At 37.7% G+C, this 14,944-nt stretch overlaps 1 protein-coding gene across 1 annotated transcript; it reads right to left on the reverse strand.

The window, feature by feature from the left end:
- Positions 1-4,852: 4,852 nt before the first annotated feature.
- TMEM249 (transmembrane protein 249) lies at positions 4,853-14,463 on the reverse strand. The gene is made up of 6 exons (XM_074263077.1): positions 14,358-14,463; positions 13,839-13,986; positions 13,539-13,633; positions 7,687-7,882; positions 6,894-6,979; positions 4,853-5,222 (listed from the first exon to the last, which is right to left on the reverse strand). Exons 1-6 carry the CDS (start codon positions 14,376-14,378, stop codon positions 5,046-5,048), a joined length of 723 nt encoding a protein of 240 aa, XP_074119178.1. The 5' UTR covers positions 14,379-14,463; the 3' UTR covers positions 4,853-5,045.
- Between the last annotated feature and the right edge of the window lie 481 nt (positions 14,464-14,944).

A 14,944-nucleotide genomic window follows, 5' to 3' on the forward strand; every position in this document is an offset into this window, starting at 1 on the left:
AGTCTCTTATATGAATTGTGTGTTTCTTTTGGTTTCAAATATGCTTTGTTGCAATCAATATATTCTTGGATTCTGATTTCTAATCTTTTCTGCTATATTCTTTCATTTTATGATTTCATCCCATTTATATTCATAGTTATAATCGATAATTATATATTTTCCTCCATTCTATTTTCTATTTATCTTTCTCTTTTTTTGCCCTATAATCTCTTTTAAAAAGCTATTTAGCTTTTGATCACTTTCTTCCTTAATCTATTCTCCTCTTACCAACATTCTTACTTTCCCTTATTCCTTTCTAAATTCTCTTCTGAATAAGATGAATCTCTATATCCAACTTTGTGTGTATATGTGATGTGTGTGATATATGTATATGTAGAGTTCCCTCTTTGAACTAGTTCAGGGGAAAGCAACATTGCTTGCTTTCTACTACTCTTTCCTCTGTTATAAAAACTTTTCTTTATCCACCTCTTTTATGTGGGATAATTTTCCTCCTTTTTTGCCTCCCAGTGCATTCCTCTTTCTCACCCTTTCATTCTTTCTCTGAGATCATCCGAATAGAATATACTCACAATATGCTCTCTAGCTATGTACCCTTCTTTGAACTGTCCTAACATGTGTTATCTTCTATAAAGAAATGCAAGTTCCCCCCCCCTTTTTTTTGAGTCTTGTGTTTAAATGCCAAATTTTCTATTCATCTCCAGTTTTTTTTTCCCAATCAGGAATGCTTGAAAGTCCTCTTTCATTAAATGTATATGTTTCCCCCATATAATTATATTCGATTATTCTAAATTATTCTTGATTGTAATCCTAGATCCTTTGACTTCCTATTCTGAGTCCTTTATTCCTTTATAGTGAGTGGTAGCTGTTAAATCATATGTGATGATGACTTTAGTTTTATGGTACTTGGATTATTCTTTCCTGGCTACTTGTAGTATTTTCCCCCTGAACAAGAAACTCTGGAATTTGGATATTCCTGGGAATGTTCATTTGGGGACATCTTTCAGGAGAAATAACTTTTACTTTTTCAGGAGGTAATTGATGGATTCTTTCAATTTTTCCCCTCTGCTTCTATAATATCTGGGTATTTTCCTTTATCATTTTTTGAAATATAACATCGAGGCCCTTTTTTTATTATGGATTTCGGGTAATCCAATAATTCTTAAATCATCTGTCCTGAATCTATTTTCCAGCTCAGTTATTTTTATACTTAACTTTTTATTTTTCAATCTTTTGACTTTGTTTTATTGTTTCTTAATGTCCCATAGAGTCATTCGCTTCCATTTGACCAATTCTAACTTTTAAGGAGTTATTTTCTTCAGAGGCTTTGTACCTTTTTAACATTCACAATGGCCATTATCTTTGGCAAAAAGTAGATTTATTTAGGGGAATAGGTTACAGACAAAATGGTAGAATCCAATAGACACCAGAAATGGTAAATATGAAATAGAGTGGGAGAGTATAGAAAAAGTGTTTTAGTTAATGATGGAAAGGACAAGTTTCCTAGTCCAAGTTGCCATTCACTAGGAGAAAGGAAACCACCCCTAAGAGGTTGGAACATACCCTTAGCTGGCAGGTTAAATCCTGAAAGGGACTTAGTATCCCCAAAGGGTTAGTTAGCTTGAAGTAGGAAAAGTGGGGTCAGGAAGAGACACCACAAGGCATGGTGAAGTTCAGAGATATCCCATGGCATGAGGAAGAAGTACGGAGAAAGACACCATGAGTCAGAGTCCTTGGTGGATTGACCTAAAGGCCATAAATAGATTTTATAGGAAGAATTTAACCTCAAGTACATGACTGGAATTTTTGAGGAGACAGCAAGGTGAGGCTGCCCATGACCCCCCCCCCAGAAGGTGGGTTTCAGAGGTTTGACTGGATAACTTTCCCAGAGAGAGAGAGAGACCATGGAACTAAACTGATCTCTATCAGTGCCTTCTCTCTGCTTGCCTCAGAGATAAATTCTTCAGTTGCTCTTTGCTCAACACACCATTCAAGACCAATCAATTAGATTATTTTTTTCTTCTCCTTTTTCCAGCCCATTTCTTGACTTTGGGTTTGTAGAGTCGGACTTTCTTTGCCTGTGGGAGAGGAATTTAAGTGCCTAAATCCGGGTATTTTCTGTGGATTTTCAATTCTTCCAAGGTAGTTCTGATCACTATCATCCTAGTCTGTATTCTGGTAGATACTTTGCTCCCTCACAACCATAGACTTTAATCACTCTTTTTTACCCTTCTTTACTGTGACCTAAAACTGGGTGATGGGTGAAGGAGCTGTTATTTGTCCAGCTTTTGTACCCAATGCTAACACAGGGTCTCTTTTGTTATATCTTTTTGACCAGGTGAACACTCCTGATGCCACTATGAATAGTAATTCGTGCTGCTACCATTCCAGACTATATGCTTCTATCCCAGAACTCACATCCACCTGTACTTCTAACTAACTCCCACCCTAATGTCCACAGACCTTTCTTTTTTATTAAGTCATATGCTAGAAAACTGAGTTACTGTGATTTGTTGTTATCCCACTCAGAATTTGATTTTTCACATTTTTAAAAAGTTGTTTAGAGGGTTAAGTTGGGAGAACTCTGCAGAAATGCTTAAGTCAGTCTGCCTTTTTGGTTCAATCTTCTCTTAAAAGAGAAAATCTTTGTCTTTCCACTTAAATGAACTGATACTAAGTGAAGTGAGTAGAACCAAGAGAGCATTGTACACAGCAACAACAAAATTATGTGATGATCAATTCCAATGGACTTAGCTCTTTTCAATAATAAAATTATTCTAGACAATTCCTCCTACTTAAACCTGTCTTGTTAGTATATCTGAAAGCATATCCCACTTCCTCCTTTCTCATTGTTGAAGGGGCATTCAATTTAATTTTCCAGAAAAGGACCCACGTTAAACTTCTTTCTAAGTCCCTAGACTCCTCCTTTATTTCTCTCCCCATCTTCCTTCCAACTTTAAGCCCTCTTCACTCATAGTGATGTGGCTGATGTACGTACCAGATGTGGTAGGTGCAAAATGTTGGGTTCAGTTGTGTGAAAAATTAACAATGGTCATTCTCTTTGATAAAATGTAGATTTATTTAAGAGAAGATGTTATAGACAAACTGAAGAGCTACAATAGGCACCAAGAACAGCAAATATGAATTAGAGTTGAAAAAGCATAGAAAAGGGTTTTAACAATTAATGATGAAAAAGATAACTTCCCTAGTAGAACTTGCAATTAACCAGAAGAAAGGAACTATCCCATGAGGTTGGAGTGTGACCTTAGCTAGCAGACTAAACCTTAAAAGGGGTCTTAGCACCTTAACAGAGCTAGATAGCATAAGGAGAAGTGGGGTCTGAGAGGAGAAACAATTTAAAGCACAGTGGGGTTAGGAGAGAGATCATGTAGCATGAGGAAGGGGCAAAGGGAGACACGAGGAGAAATGCTGTTGCAGACTGATCCAGAGTACAACAAAAAAGATGGCATGTGCCATAAGCAGATTTATAGGGAAAATTTGACCTCAGGGGCATAACTAGGACATTCTGAGCCCATAATCTCCTTAGAGGGTGGGTCTCAGGTTTGACATTACTTGCATTTCTGACTGGAAGAGCTCCACATAGGATGGGACCATGGATATAAACTGATTTCTATCAGAGCCTTTTCCCTGAGGAACAATTCCATCCATACTCCAGTTTTTCTCAGCCAACCACACTCATCATTCAGGACCTTATCAATTGCACATTTTGATCATGGCGATGAGTCTTTTCATGTCCATAAAGGGCACCCTTTGTGACTATGATAAATGCTTAATGCAAATTCTTCCCACTTTGAACTTCTCTCTCACCACCTGGTATTTCATATTGTTGTCCTTCGTTCTTGAAAAGGACATGACATCAGGAAGATGATGCTGTAAGATGCGGATATAAGAGAGGGAGGGCTTTGCAAGGTCACCCCTTCAGAGCCATCTAGGTCCAATGGCCAGATATAGATCAGGACCACTGGAGGCCCTGGATGCAGTGGGAGACTTGGCCTTCTTAAGCTAAGTTTTCAACAGGCCTCAATTTGATATTTTATATATATATATACTTTATGTACCTGCTTTTTCTTCACAATGACATCACTAGGTGATTGGTAGCATAGCAATGTAGTGTCAAAGATAAAAGCTGTCCCTCTATATGGTCTAGTCATCTGTGCTCTCTATATGGGGGCCTTTCTGCATATTATATAATTATATATTTATAATTCATATATATTCACTCTTCCTATGAATGGTATATATAGAAAGCTTGAGAGGAAAGTGCTTTATTTTCATTTTTATCACTCTATTTCATTAAATTCTGCCTGGTTAGCAAAAGTAAACAAATTTGCAAACACTATGATTGGGCTATGAATTTTTGAGCACCTAGTACTGAATATAGATTTTTTTTTAATTTATATATTTCTCCTCATTAGAAAAGTACTCCAGATACTATAGAAATATGCCAGTGTTTTGTTTTTTTTTAATTCGAGTGTAAATGTGTAGATGTAGTTTTTCAATGAATGTTTGCTGAATCTGTTTGTTCAACTGATAGATTGTCTTCTGTTTGGAGGAGGGTCAAGTCTGGACCTGGTTCTAATTTACTAAGAGAGCTGTTCCCTACAGCTAGATCCTGAAGAGGCAGAGGGAGTACTGGTCTTCAACTTAAGAGAACTAAATTTAAATCCTGACTGACATTTATGGTGAATACTACCTTACTTGACTTTTCTGGACCTCAGTTTCCTCATCTATAAGATTGAACATTATAATTTTTGTACTATCTGCCTATTGTTTAAAACTAAATAGGATATCATATGAATATGAGTTATTAAATGATAAAGAAGACCACTGAAGGGACTGGAAGGAAGTAGCTTTATTGAGAGGGAGATTGAGCAGTGCTGGACCTCATTTGTTCATCCTCCAGGGGTAGTGACTGTAGGTGGGGAAAGATACATGGAAGAGAAAGACCTGAGACATTTGGGTGGGTTGTTGGGGAAGGAAGAATTAGAATTAGATTCTCATAATCTATGTTAATTGATCTCAGGCCATTACACTTCCTGATAAGCTTGGGGTGTATAGGTAGACCTGCGACGGGGAATAATTCCAGGGCTGTATCCAGATCCCAATGGCCAGTGGCGGACAACATGGCGGTAGGACACAGCTATACAATCAAAGTAGTTGATGTTCAGTTTACGGGCAATATGGCGACCCAGGAATTCCAATTGCTGTAGAGGTAAAGAAAGGAATATGGTAGAGAGGAGATAGGTCTTATCTGAAGAGAGCAGAGGCTCAGAAAAAATATTGAGTTTGGTCTCTTAGGACCTAGGTTTGAAAAAGAAAAGGCTTTCATCCTGATTTACTATGTAACCTTGGAAAAGCCCTTTCTTTTTCTCCTCTGGGTATATTTTCTCATGTATAAAGCAGGAATGGTGACGGGATGTAATCCCACATCTCAAGAAATTTTAGTACACTGTAAAAGGCACAGTGTAAGCTAAGGAAGTCAGAAGATGGAAGCATTTTTATCCAAAAAATCTAGACCCTCCCCTCTTCAGGAATGGCTGGTGGTCATAGGCTGGGCAGAGTGGAGCTACCTGCAAGAGGGCTCCTGGGAGGCCCTGGTGGCTCACATTCCCAGGGAAAACTCAGTCCCCAATTCTTATAGGGTCCCCATGCCAGGACCCTAGCCAGCTTTCTCTTTCCAGGAAGCTGGATATAATTATTGGGTGTTTATGCATATATATGGCTGATGTGTGTTAAAAATGTCACTGTTTGTTTCATGCACACTATCTCTTCCTTTCTGTCATTTTTTCCTCTGTCTCTGACCTAAATTATTATAACAATCTTTTAACTAATCTGCCTGCCTCAAGTGTATCCCATAAAATAATACAAAAAATTTTCCCTTAAAAACAGATTTCACTATTTGATTCTTTTACTCAGTCAACTCAAGGGATTTCCTATTACTTTTGGAATAAGATATAAATTCTCCTGTTTAACTTTTAAAGCCCCATACAACCCAGCCCCAACTAATTTTTCCAGCTTTATTGGACATCACTCTCCTTCCTGAATTCTAGGAAATAGCCCAATTTCTTTCTTTCTATTTTTCACACAAAACTTATAATAATAATAAACATGCCATTTAATGCATATTATTAATAATAATTTGTATGTTTTTAATACTAATATCTATAGCATTTTAAGATTTGCAAAGAACTTTACAAATATTTTATTCTCACAATCATCCTGGGAAGTAGGTGCTAATAATATCCCCATTTTACATAAGAGGATACTGAAACAAATACTCTTATCTTCCATCTTTAGAGTTTTGCATTGATCATCCTACACACCTGGAATGATTTCTCTCCTTATCTCCACTTCATAAAGTCCCTTTCTTCCTTTAAAATGACATTTTCTGAAGTCATTCCTGATTCCAAGCTGCTAGAACCACTCCCCATCAAACTACTTTGTAATTATTTGTATTTATTAGCTTTATATTTATGATATATATGTATGTACTTCATTTCAAGTAGTGATTATTTCATTGTTTATATTTGTATCCCTAGCAACTAGCACAGTTCCTGGCATAATAGGTGCTTAGTAATTGATTGATTACGATGAATTGATTGACTGACTGATTAGGCCATAGATGATTCCCATTTAAAAAATCAAGTCTGTGAAATGTGGATTATCTGATGTAATGAAAATGATTAATGATGTGAATGGTCAGTGGGTCAGTCGGAGAACCATAGCATAAAAAGGATTGAGAAGTAGGGAGTGAACATCACTGGAAAACAGAGAAGAGATTGATCAGCAGGTGAGGGAAGAAATCAGAGGAAAGTCAAGGGATTTGGGGAAGTCAGTAAAGCTTGAGAGATGAGTCTGGGAAGTGAAGTCCTTACCTCATAGCGTTCTGACAGCTTCACCAGTACCAGCGGTTCCAGTTTGTGACCACAGAGGACTAACTGGAAGAAGCACCTACCGTAGGCTACAAGAAGAAGAGAACACTTCGGAACTGCTCTCACAGCCAAGGACTATCCCCCTTCCCCCTTCCCCTACTCAGAAATAAAAGGGGACCTGTCTTCGTTCAGTCCACAGCCCTGTGCCCTAGTTGTCAATATCAGTCCCAAATCCCTGTCCCTGTCTCTTACTTCACACTGTCCTAAGTTTTCTGGTTCTATCATTTTTCACATCCCTGTCCCCATCTCCCTGACTTTCAGCCCAGGATCCTCTGATGTTTGGAACCTATCTCAGTTCTTTGGATATGTTCTCAGACCCCTGACCTCATCATGATGTTCCTGACTTTATTAACAGCATCACTCTTCCCCAGAATCCTGTCCCTGTTCCTAACTCTGTTTCCATTCCCAGCTTCAGTGCATGGTGCCCCACTTTCTGATTCTAACTGAGCTCCTTTTCTCTTTTTCCAGCTCCCTGTTCTCAATTTCTCCAGTCTGGCTTCCCAAACCCTATATTTAGCTCTTGGAATGCTATCTCCTGAGCTCTTTTTCAGACCCTATTCTCATAATTCTGCCTTGAACTTCTTGTCTCCATCCCTAGGTCTCTCCAGATTCCTGTCTGTTTGCAGTTTCCCATCCCAATCCCAAATTTACTGTTCCTAGACTCCTATCCCTGCCCCCAGTAGCTCCACCCCATCCCCCCTCCTCAGATTCCTTTCTTCCCAGCCATGTCAAATACCATCAGATCGGAGGGCAAGGCGGATGTAGATGCGATGCAGAGGTCCTTGACAGACAGTGCGACCCTGGATGGAGAAGTGGTACATCCCCCGAGTGTGGTTCAAGACCAGGCGGCGCTTCGGCAGCGATGAGATTGTAAGCCACAGACCAATGCCAACCCCATAGGCAGGGAAACCCCACGTCTCCTGATTCTGCAGCTGTAGCCCCAACGAGAGTTAGAGAGACACCATCAATATACCAGAAAGGGAGAAGGGACGGAAATAGAAGAGGGCATACTATGCCATACTTGTCTGTGTCTTCCTATGGATTCTCCCACAAAAATCCACCAATGTGCTGAAGGCTGCCCTTGAGGTCTTTTAGTATTCCACAGGAGCCAATAAAGCTCTTAGTTTATGTATCAGTGAGCTCCTATTCTGGATAGGTGACTAACCTAACACCTTTTCCAACTCTTCATTTACTGGTTTGATACCTTTTCTGCCACTTCTTTTTTCCCCCCTTTAATTTAAAAAAAAAGAATTTTATTTATAGCTTTCTCCCCAAAATGCATGCAAAGATAGTTTTCAACATATACTTTTATTATTATTATTTTTTTTTGGCTGAGGCAGTTGGGGTTAAGTGACTTGCTCAGGTTCACATAGTTAGGAAGTGTTAAGTGTCTGATGTCAGATTTGAATTCAGATCCTCCTGACTTCAGGGCTGGTGCTCTATCCACTGCATCACCTAGCTGCTTCTTCAACATATACTTTTGCAAAACCTTGTGTTCCTAATTTTTCCTCCTTCCTCCTCACCCCCTCCCATAGACAGCAAGCAATCCAATATTAGTTATACATGTTATGTCACTTCTTGTAAGTAAATTATTTGCCGTGGCTTCATTTGTCCCATTGGGCATTTATTGCCTTTTAGACCATCCATAATTTTGATTCTTCTAAGATTGTGTTGTTTTAACTTTATAATGATGTTTTTTAAAAATATGGAATTTTTGTGCATACCCTTGGACCTAGGTCAGTATCTCTACTGGGTCTGTATCCCAAAAAGATGATAAAAAAGGGAAAAGTACCTGTATATGCAAAAATATTTGTAGCAGCCCTTTTTGTAGTAGAAAGGAGCTGGAAACTGAATGGATGCCTATCAGTTGAGGAATAGCTGAATAAGTTATGGTATACGAATGTTATGGAATATTATTGTTCTGTAAGAAACAATCAGCAGGATGATTTCAGAGAGGCCTGGAGAGACTTTCAGAACTGATGCTGAATGGAGTGAGTGGAACAAGAAGAATTATTGTACATAGCAACAACAAGATTACACAATGATGAACTGTGATGGGCTTGGCTCTTTTCTAGAATGAGCTATTTCAGGCCAGTTCCAATAGATTTGTGATAGAGCCATCTGCATCCACAAAGAATAACATGGAGACTAAATGTGGATCACAGTATAGTATTTTCATTTTTTGTTATTGATTACTTAGTTTTTTTCTTCCTCATTTTTTTCTTTTTTGAGCTGATTTTTTTGTACAGCATAAATGTGGAAATATATATATAGAAGAATTGCACATGTTTAACATATATTGGATGATTTGCTGTCTAGAGGAGGGGGTTGGGGAAAGGGAAGGAGAAAAATTTGAAACACAAGGTATTGCAAAGGTGAATATTGAAAACTATCTTTGCATGTATTTTGAAAATTTTAAAAAACTATTATTAAAAAATATGGAATTTTATGTCAGGGAAGAACCTGAGATCATTAGATATGGACCTTCTCAAACTCAATCCAGCCCACTCTCTTCTATTCAATTCTGAGTTCAATAATTTGTCTATCAAAAATTCTTGTTCAATAAGTTTATACTAATAGTCTAACTCATGTACTAGCCATTTAACTGCATGCTCCAGGTACAATGATAGACATTTCTTATCTATTTGTTTTTATATGGATTATTATACCAGTCCCCTTTGAGTGGTCCTGGTTATGTCCTTAAGGAAGCTCTGGAATGTTCAGGATGGGATTAGGGAGGAGGATAAAATATTTTCAACACATCATTCACAAACAGGAGCATTTGGAAGGTCTTACCATTTATAGATGACGTATACTATGACAGCTACAAGCCATTTTGAGTTGCATGTCTCCTTGTTTTATGAATCATCTGATATCAATAAACATCATTAAACAAATCCAAAGTTCCACAGGAGGAGGAAAGTTGGCTTTGGAGTCTGGGACCAGTTAGATGCTTAATTTTTTCTGTGACTTTTGCCAGACATAAGTTTTGCCTAGGCATAAGTTTTTTCAATAATAAAATTGGATTTATTGGATGGCTTCTAGGGTTCATTTCAGCTCTAAAGAGACGATCCTCTCATCTATAAGGGAATCTGATTTGGAAATTACATTTGTAGCATATCAGTAATGAGTCCAGAAACAGCTAATTATGTGTGTGCATGTGTTTTCCATGTCTAGCATCTTATGATTTTCTTCTTGAAGGAAATATTCTTGGTTATACAACTTCTTTATGTCTTTTTTAGTTCACTGATAACAAGAATGTCAGCACTGATGTGGTTCAGTACCTCCAGCAGCCTATTGACCTGATGATCACTGGACAAAGATCATTTAGATCACCAATAATTAAATTTAATTCTAATAGATGGTTTAAAAACAGTCATTCTTAACCTACTCTTCCCCCTTTCAAGCACTCTGCCATCATCCCTGTGAAAAGGGAAGGGGTCCATCTAGGATCAGGGAACATTTGGTATTTTTCTTTGGTACATGGATTGCTGTGAACTAAGAATTGATCATCTATTGGCCAAATTGTCGGTAACTCATCACTGTACTTGGCTATCCTGGATCTCTAAAAAACTATGCATTCATGTGCTAGTTCTATGTTTAGGATATCAGTATACTTGTCAATACATAACTTGTTAGAAATGCCCTTTGCAGCCATGACCTTTAAGAATATAAGGTCATCTCCACAACAGATTCAGAATAGGGGGGAAATTATAGACATTATTGTCAATAAAAACAAAGCAGTAACTAAGAAGACATCAGCAGCTACTGGTCCCCATGACTACTTTCTCAGTTTTATAAAATTTCTGTGAAATGGGGTACATATATAGCAAGGCTAACTTTGATAAAAATATAAGAAAGGAACAATTGGGCTTTTAAAGAACATTTTCCCCTGCTGATTGCATCTTGGATGAAAAATTAATTTTGTTGTATTGTTTATGGCTTGCAAAAATGTATTTAATTCAGTAGTTCTCCAACTAAGTATTTCATATATATATATATATATATATATATATATATATATATATATATATATATATATATATATATATATATATATATATATATATATATATATATATGGAGAGAGAGAGAGAGAGAGAGAGAGAGAGAGAGAGAGAGAGAGAGAGTCAGACAAGATTCTTTGATTGATAGACACAGATACCGAGATAACCTTAATGACTGTCTGCATGCCATCATCAATTGAAGCATAAAATAGAGAGATATACTGGTTAGGATGGCTAGGTAGTATAGTGGGTAGAGCTGTAGGCTTGGAATCAGGAATATCTAAGTTAAAATACGGCCTCAGACACTTTCTAGCTGTGTGATTTTAGGCAAGTCATTTAACTCCTATTTGCCTCAGTTTTCTTATCTATAAAATGGAGATAGTGAAGAAGGAAATGGTAAACTACCCTATTGTCTTTGAAAACCCCACAGACAACATCCATTGGGTCCCTAAGACTTGGACACAATTAAATGACCGAACTACAAATACTGGCTACAGGAAAGTATTTGGCAGTGTCATGGAGAATATCTTATGAGACAGCCAGTGTTTCAGTGAATAGAGCATTGGGCCTGGAGTAAAAAAAAATCTGAATTTAAATCTCACCTCCCAGGGAACTGGAATCTGAGTGGATGCCCATCAGTTGGAGAATGGCTGAATAAGTTATGGCATTTGAATGTTATGAAATATTATTGTTCTGTAAGAAACAACCAGCAGGATGATTTCAGAGTAGTCTGGAGAGATTTACATGAAGTGATGCTAAGTGAAGTGAGAAGAACCAAGAGAACATTGTACAGAGCAACAAGATTATGTAATGATCAACTCTGATGGATGTGGCTGTTTTCAACAATAAGGTAATTCAGGCCAGTTCCAATGATCTTGTGATAGAGAGAGCCATTTGCACGTAGAAAGAGGACTGTCTGGACTGAATGTAGAACTCAACATAGTTTTTTCACCTTATTTGTTGTTGTTTACTTGCTTTTTGTTTTCTTTCTCTTTTTTTTTTATTTTTCTTATGCAGCATGATAAATGTAGAAACATATATAGAAGAATTGTACATGTTTAATATATATTGGATTACTTACTGTGTAGGAGAGGGAGTGGGAGGAAGAGAGGGAGAAAATTTTGGAATACAAGGTTTTGCAAGGGTGAATGTTGAAAGCAATCTTTGCATGTATTTTGAAAATAAAAAGCTATTATTAAGCAAATAAATAAATAAATGCAGCCTCAAATACTTACTAGCTAGGTGATCCCTGATCAAGTCACTTAATCTCTGATTGTCTGACAAAATGGATCCATTGGATCCCCTGGACAAGGAAATGGCAAACCACTTCAGTATCTTTGCCAAGAAAACCCTAAATACAATCTTGAAGGATCTCATGTGTGACTGAAATGACTGAACAACATCATCTTCTAGATATTCCTATTTATGGATGATATTGTGTTAAGAATCCCCTTCCCCTATTATAAACACAGCCATTCTATTGGTCTAATAATCCACAAAAGAAAAAAAAAAGTGGATAAAGAATGTTTATTGCAGGGGTCAGATAGGTGGTGCAGTGGATAGAGCACCAACCCTGAAGTTAGGAGGACCTGAGTTCAAATTTGATCTCAGATACTTAACACTTCCTAGCTGTGTGACCCTGGGCAAGTCACTTAACCCTAATTGCCTCAGGGGAAAAATAAGACTGGTTATTGCTTGTAGGACATATCTAAATATATAGGAAACCCAATGAGTTCATCTATCAGTAAACAAATCTTGAACAAGCATGGTAGATGAATAGTGAGTTGGATATAGAATGAAATAGCAAAAAGTGAACAAGTTGGGTTGATCCATGACACAAAAACTGATCTAAGTGCCTCAGTGAATAAAGTGCTGGGTCTGGAGTCAGAAGCACTCCTCTTCCCGAGTTCAAATCAAGCCTCAGCTTAATATATATACATACATACATACATACATACATATACATATATATATATATATATATTTACACACATACAGACACAGTTGTATGTCCTGTGCAAGTCACTTATCTGCCTCAATTTCCTTATCTGTAAAATGGAAACAATAATAGAAGCTACTTCCTAGGGCTGTTGTGAGGATTAAATGAGGCAAGATTTGTAAAGTGCTTTGCAAATCTTGAGGCATTATATAAAATGCTAGCTGTAATTATTATTATCTTCTTAACACATTAATTATCTTCTGGTGATCCTATATGATAATGAACAAAGTAATATCATGGTCTAGGATAAATCACAATTGTAAGTGATACAAAGCAGCATAGAGAGAATTATAATATATGACACATCTCAGGAGGCAATCACATATTGCCAAAGATGACTTGACTTGATGATAAGAAGTAGATTAAAGCACACTGATCCAGAAAACGCAGAATTGGAAAAAGAAGAAGGCTGGTCATGGATCCAGAATGAGAGGCATTAGATACACAGCCTGAATCAGGCTTTATGGGGAACAGATGGAAGGAGATGGGTGAGAATGTGAGAAGAATATGAGGGAGAAGTCAAAAAAGGATATAGAGACTAAATAGGAAGGAAATAGTTGGGGAAGATATGGGGATTCATACCTTACGGAAAATCCCAAGACTCATGAGTACAATGCAGATCAAAAAAAGCAGAAGACCCTTCCACAAGGTGTCCTGGTAGTACTCTAGCACATAAACTGTGGGAATATCAAATAGTGTTAGATCAGAGTTGTCTTTTGCCTTTTCCCTCTCTAGTATCATTAATATTTCCGTCCCCTCTTGTCCTTTGGGCCCTTCCCAATGTCTCCTCTGTTTCCCAGGCTTTCATGTTCCAATATCCAATATAGCCCCATTTTTTCCTCACTCTTCTCTCTCCCCACTGCTCCCAGTACCCTGCTTCACCATTAGCTTGCTGCCGAAAAAACGGATAAAAAGGATTTTTCTTGAGCTTCTTGGCAAGATGACGCTCGGTGCTGAAGTAGCCAATGTCCCATAACTCAAAGCCATGGCCCACTTTTCTAGAGCCAGGGATACTGATGATCTTGGGGGCCTGAAAGAAGAAGGCGGGTTATGGGGAGGAGACAGAGTCAGGGCGTTAATAGGAAAAACCAGAAGAGGTAGGAAAGGACTAGATCTGAACAGCAGAGGAGAGAATATAGTAAAGAGTAGGGTGAAGACATGGAGAGAGGATAGAGGGTATGGAAAGAGTTAGACTTACAAAGTGAAGACAAGGATAAAGAAAAGAGAGCAGGGTTTCAAAGGGGAAAATGGGCCCCATAGGTAGGAGGGACACTTAAAGAGAAGATGGGATCACAAGGAAAGCTTGTAATAATAGGGTGGATGGGATGAAAGAGAGCAGGACCATTAAGAAAGGACAGAAGAAACTAGTCTCTCTCAAGTCTAGAATATCTCTGGACATACCTGAAATAAAGGCCTATTCATGATCACAAGAGTGGGGTAGATAGAACAGCTAGAAAAGCAATTGTGCAGACCCAGAGGCTAGGCAAAATCAAATGGAGGACATACGTTCTAGAAGGGTCAGTTGGGTTCTAAATTGTCTGGGACTTCTAGAACCACCAGATCTTGTCCTTCAGTATAGATTAGAACAGCTTTTCTTCCTGTTATTCACAGAATGACAGAGATGTTGGTAGTTACCTAATCCAAATGACACCTGAACAAAAATTCTCTCTAAGATATGCCTGATAAGTATCATTCAGGGTTTACATAAAGGCAGACTCCACTATGTACCAGAAGCAGTCTATTATTCTACTATGGTATAGTTCTAATTATTAGGAATATTTCCTTATTTTGAGCCCTTCTGTAATGTCTGCCTAGTATTTCTAGTTCTGTGGGATCAAGTTTAAAAAAAAAAAGTCTAATTCTACTTTCTAATAACAACCTTTCAAATACTGGAAGATGTTTTTTTTCCTGCATCCCTCAATCTTCCCCTAGTAATAAGTCATTTCCTATCAATAAACAGCCACCTCAAATTTTTAAAGAAAGAGTTA

Source organism: Sminthopsis crassicaudata, chromosome 1 (assembly GCF_048593235.1).
Source record: "Sminthopsis crassicaudata isolate SCR6 chromosome 1, ASM4859323v1, whole genome shotgun sequence".
Taxonomy (NCBI): domain Eukaryota; kingdom Metazoa; phylum Chordata; class Mammalia; order Dasyuromorphia; family Dasyuridae; genus Sminthopsis; species Sminthopsis crassicaudata.

Bases quoted from the DNA above. Each gene is read 5' to 3' on its own strand.
- TMEM249 (XM_074263077.1), bottom strand. From the start codon at position 14,378: ATGAATAGGCCTTTATTTCAG. The intron at 13,987-14,357 runs GTATGTCCAGAG...TTCTTCTTTCAG, and splicing joins TGAATAGGCCTTTATTTCAG to GCCCCCAAGATCATCAGTAT. The intron at 7,883-13,538 runs GTATGAATCCCC...TTGGGGCTACAG, and splicing joins GTCTTGGGATTTTCCGTAAG to CTGCAGAATCAGGAGACGTG.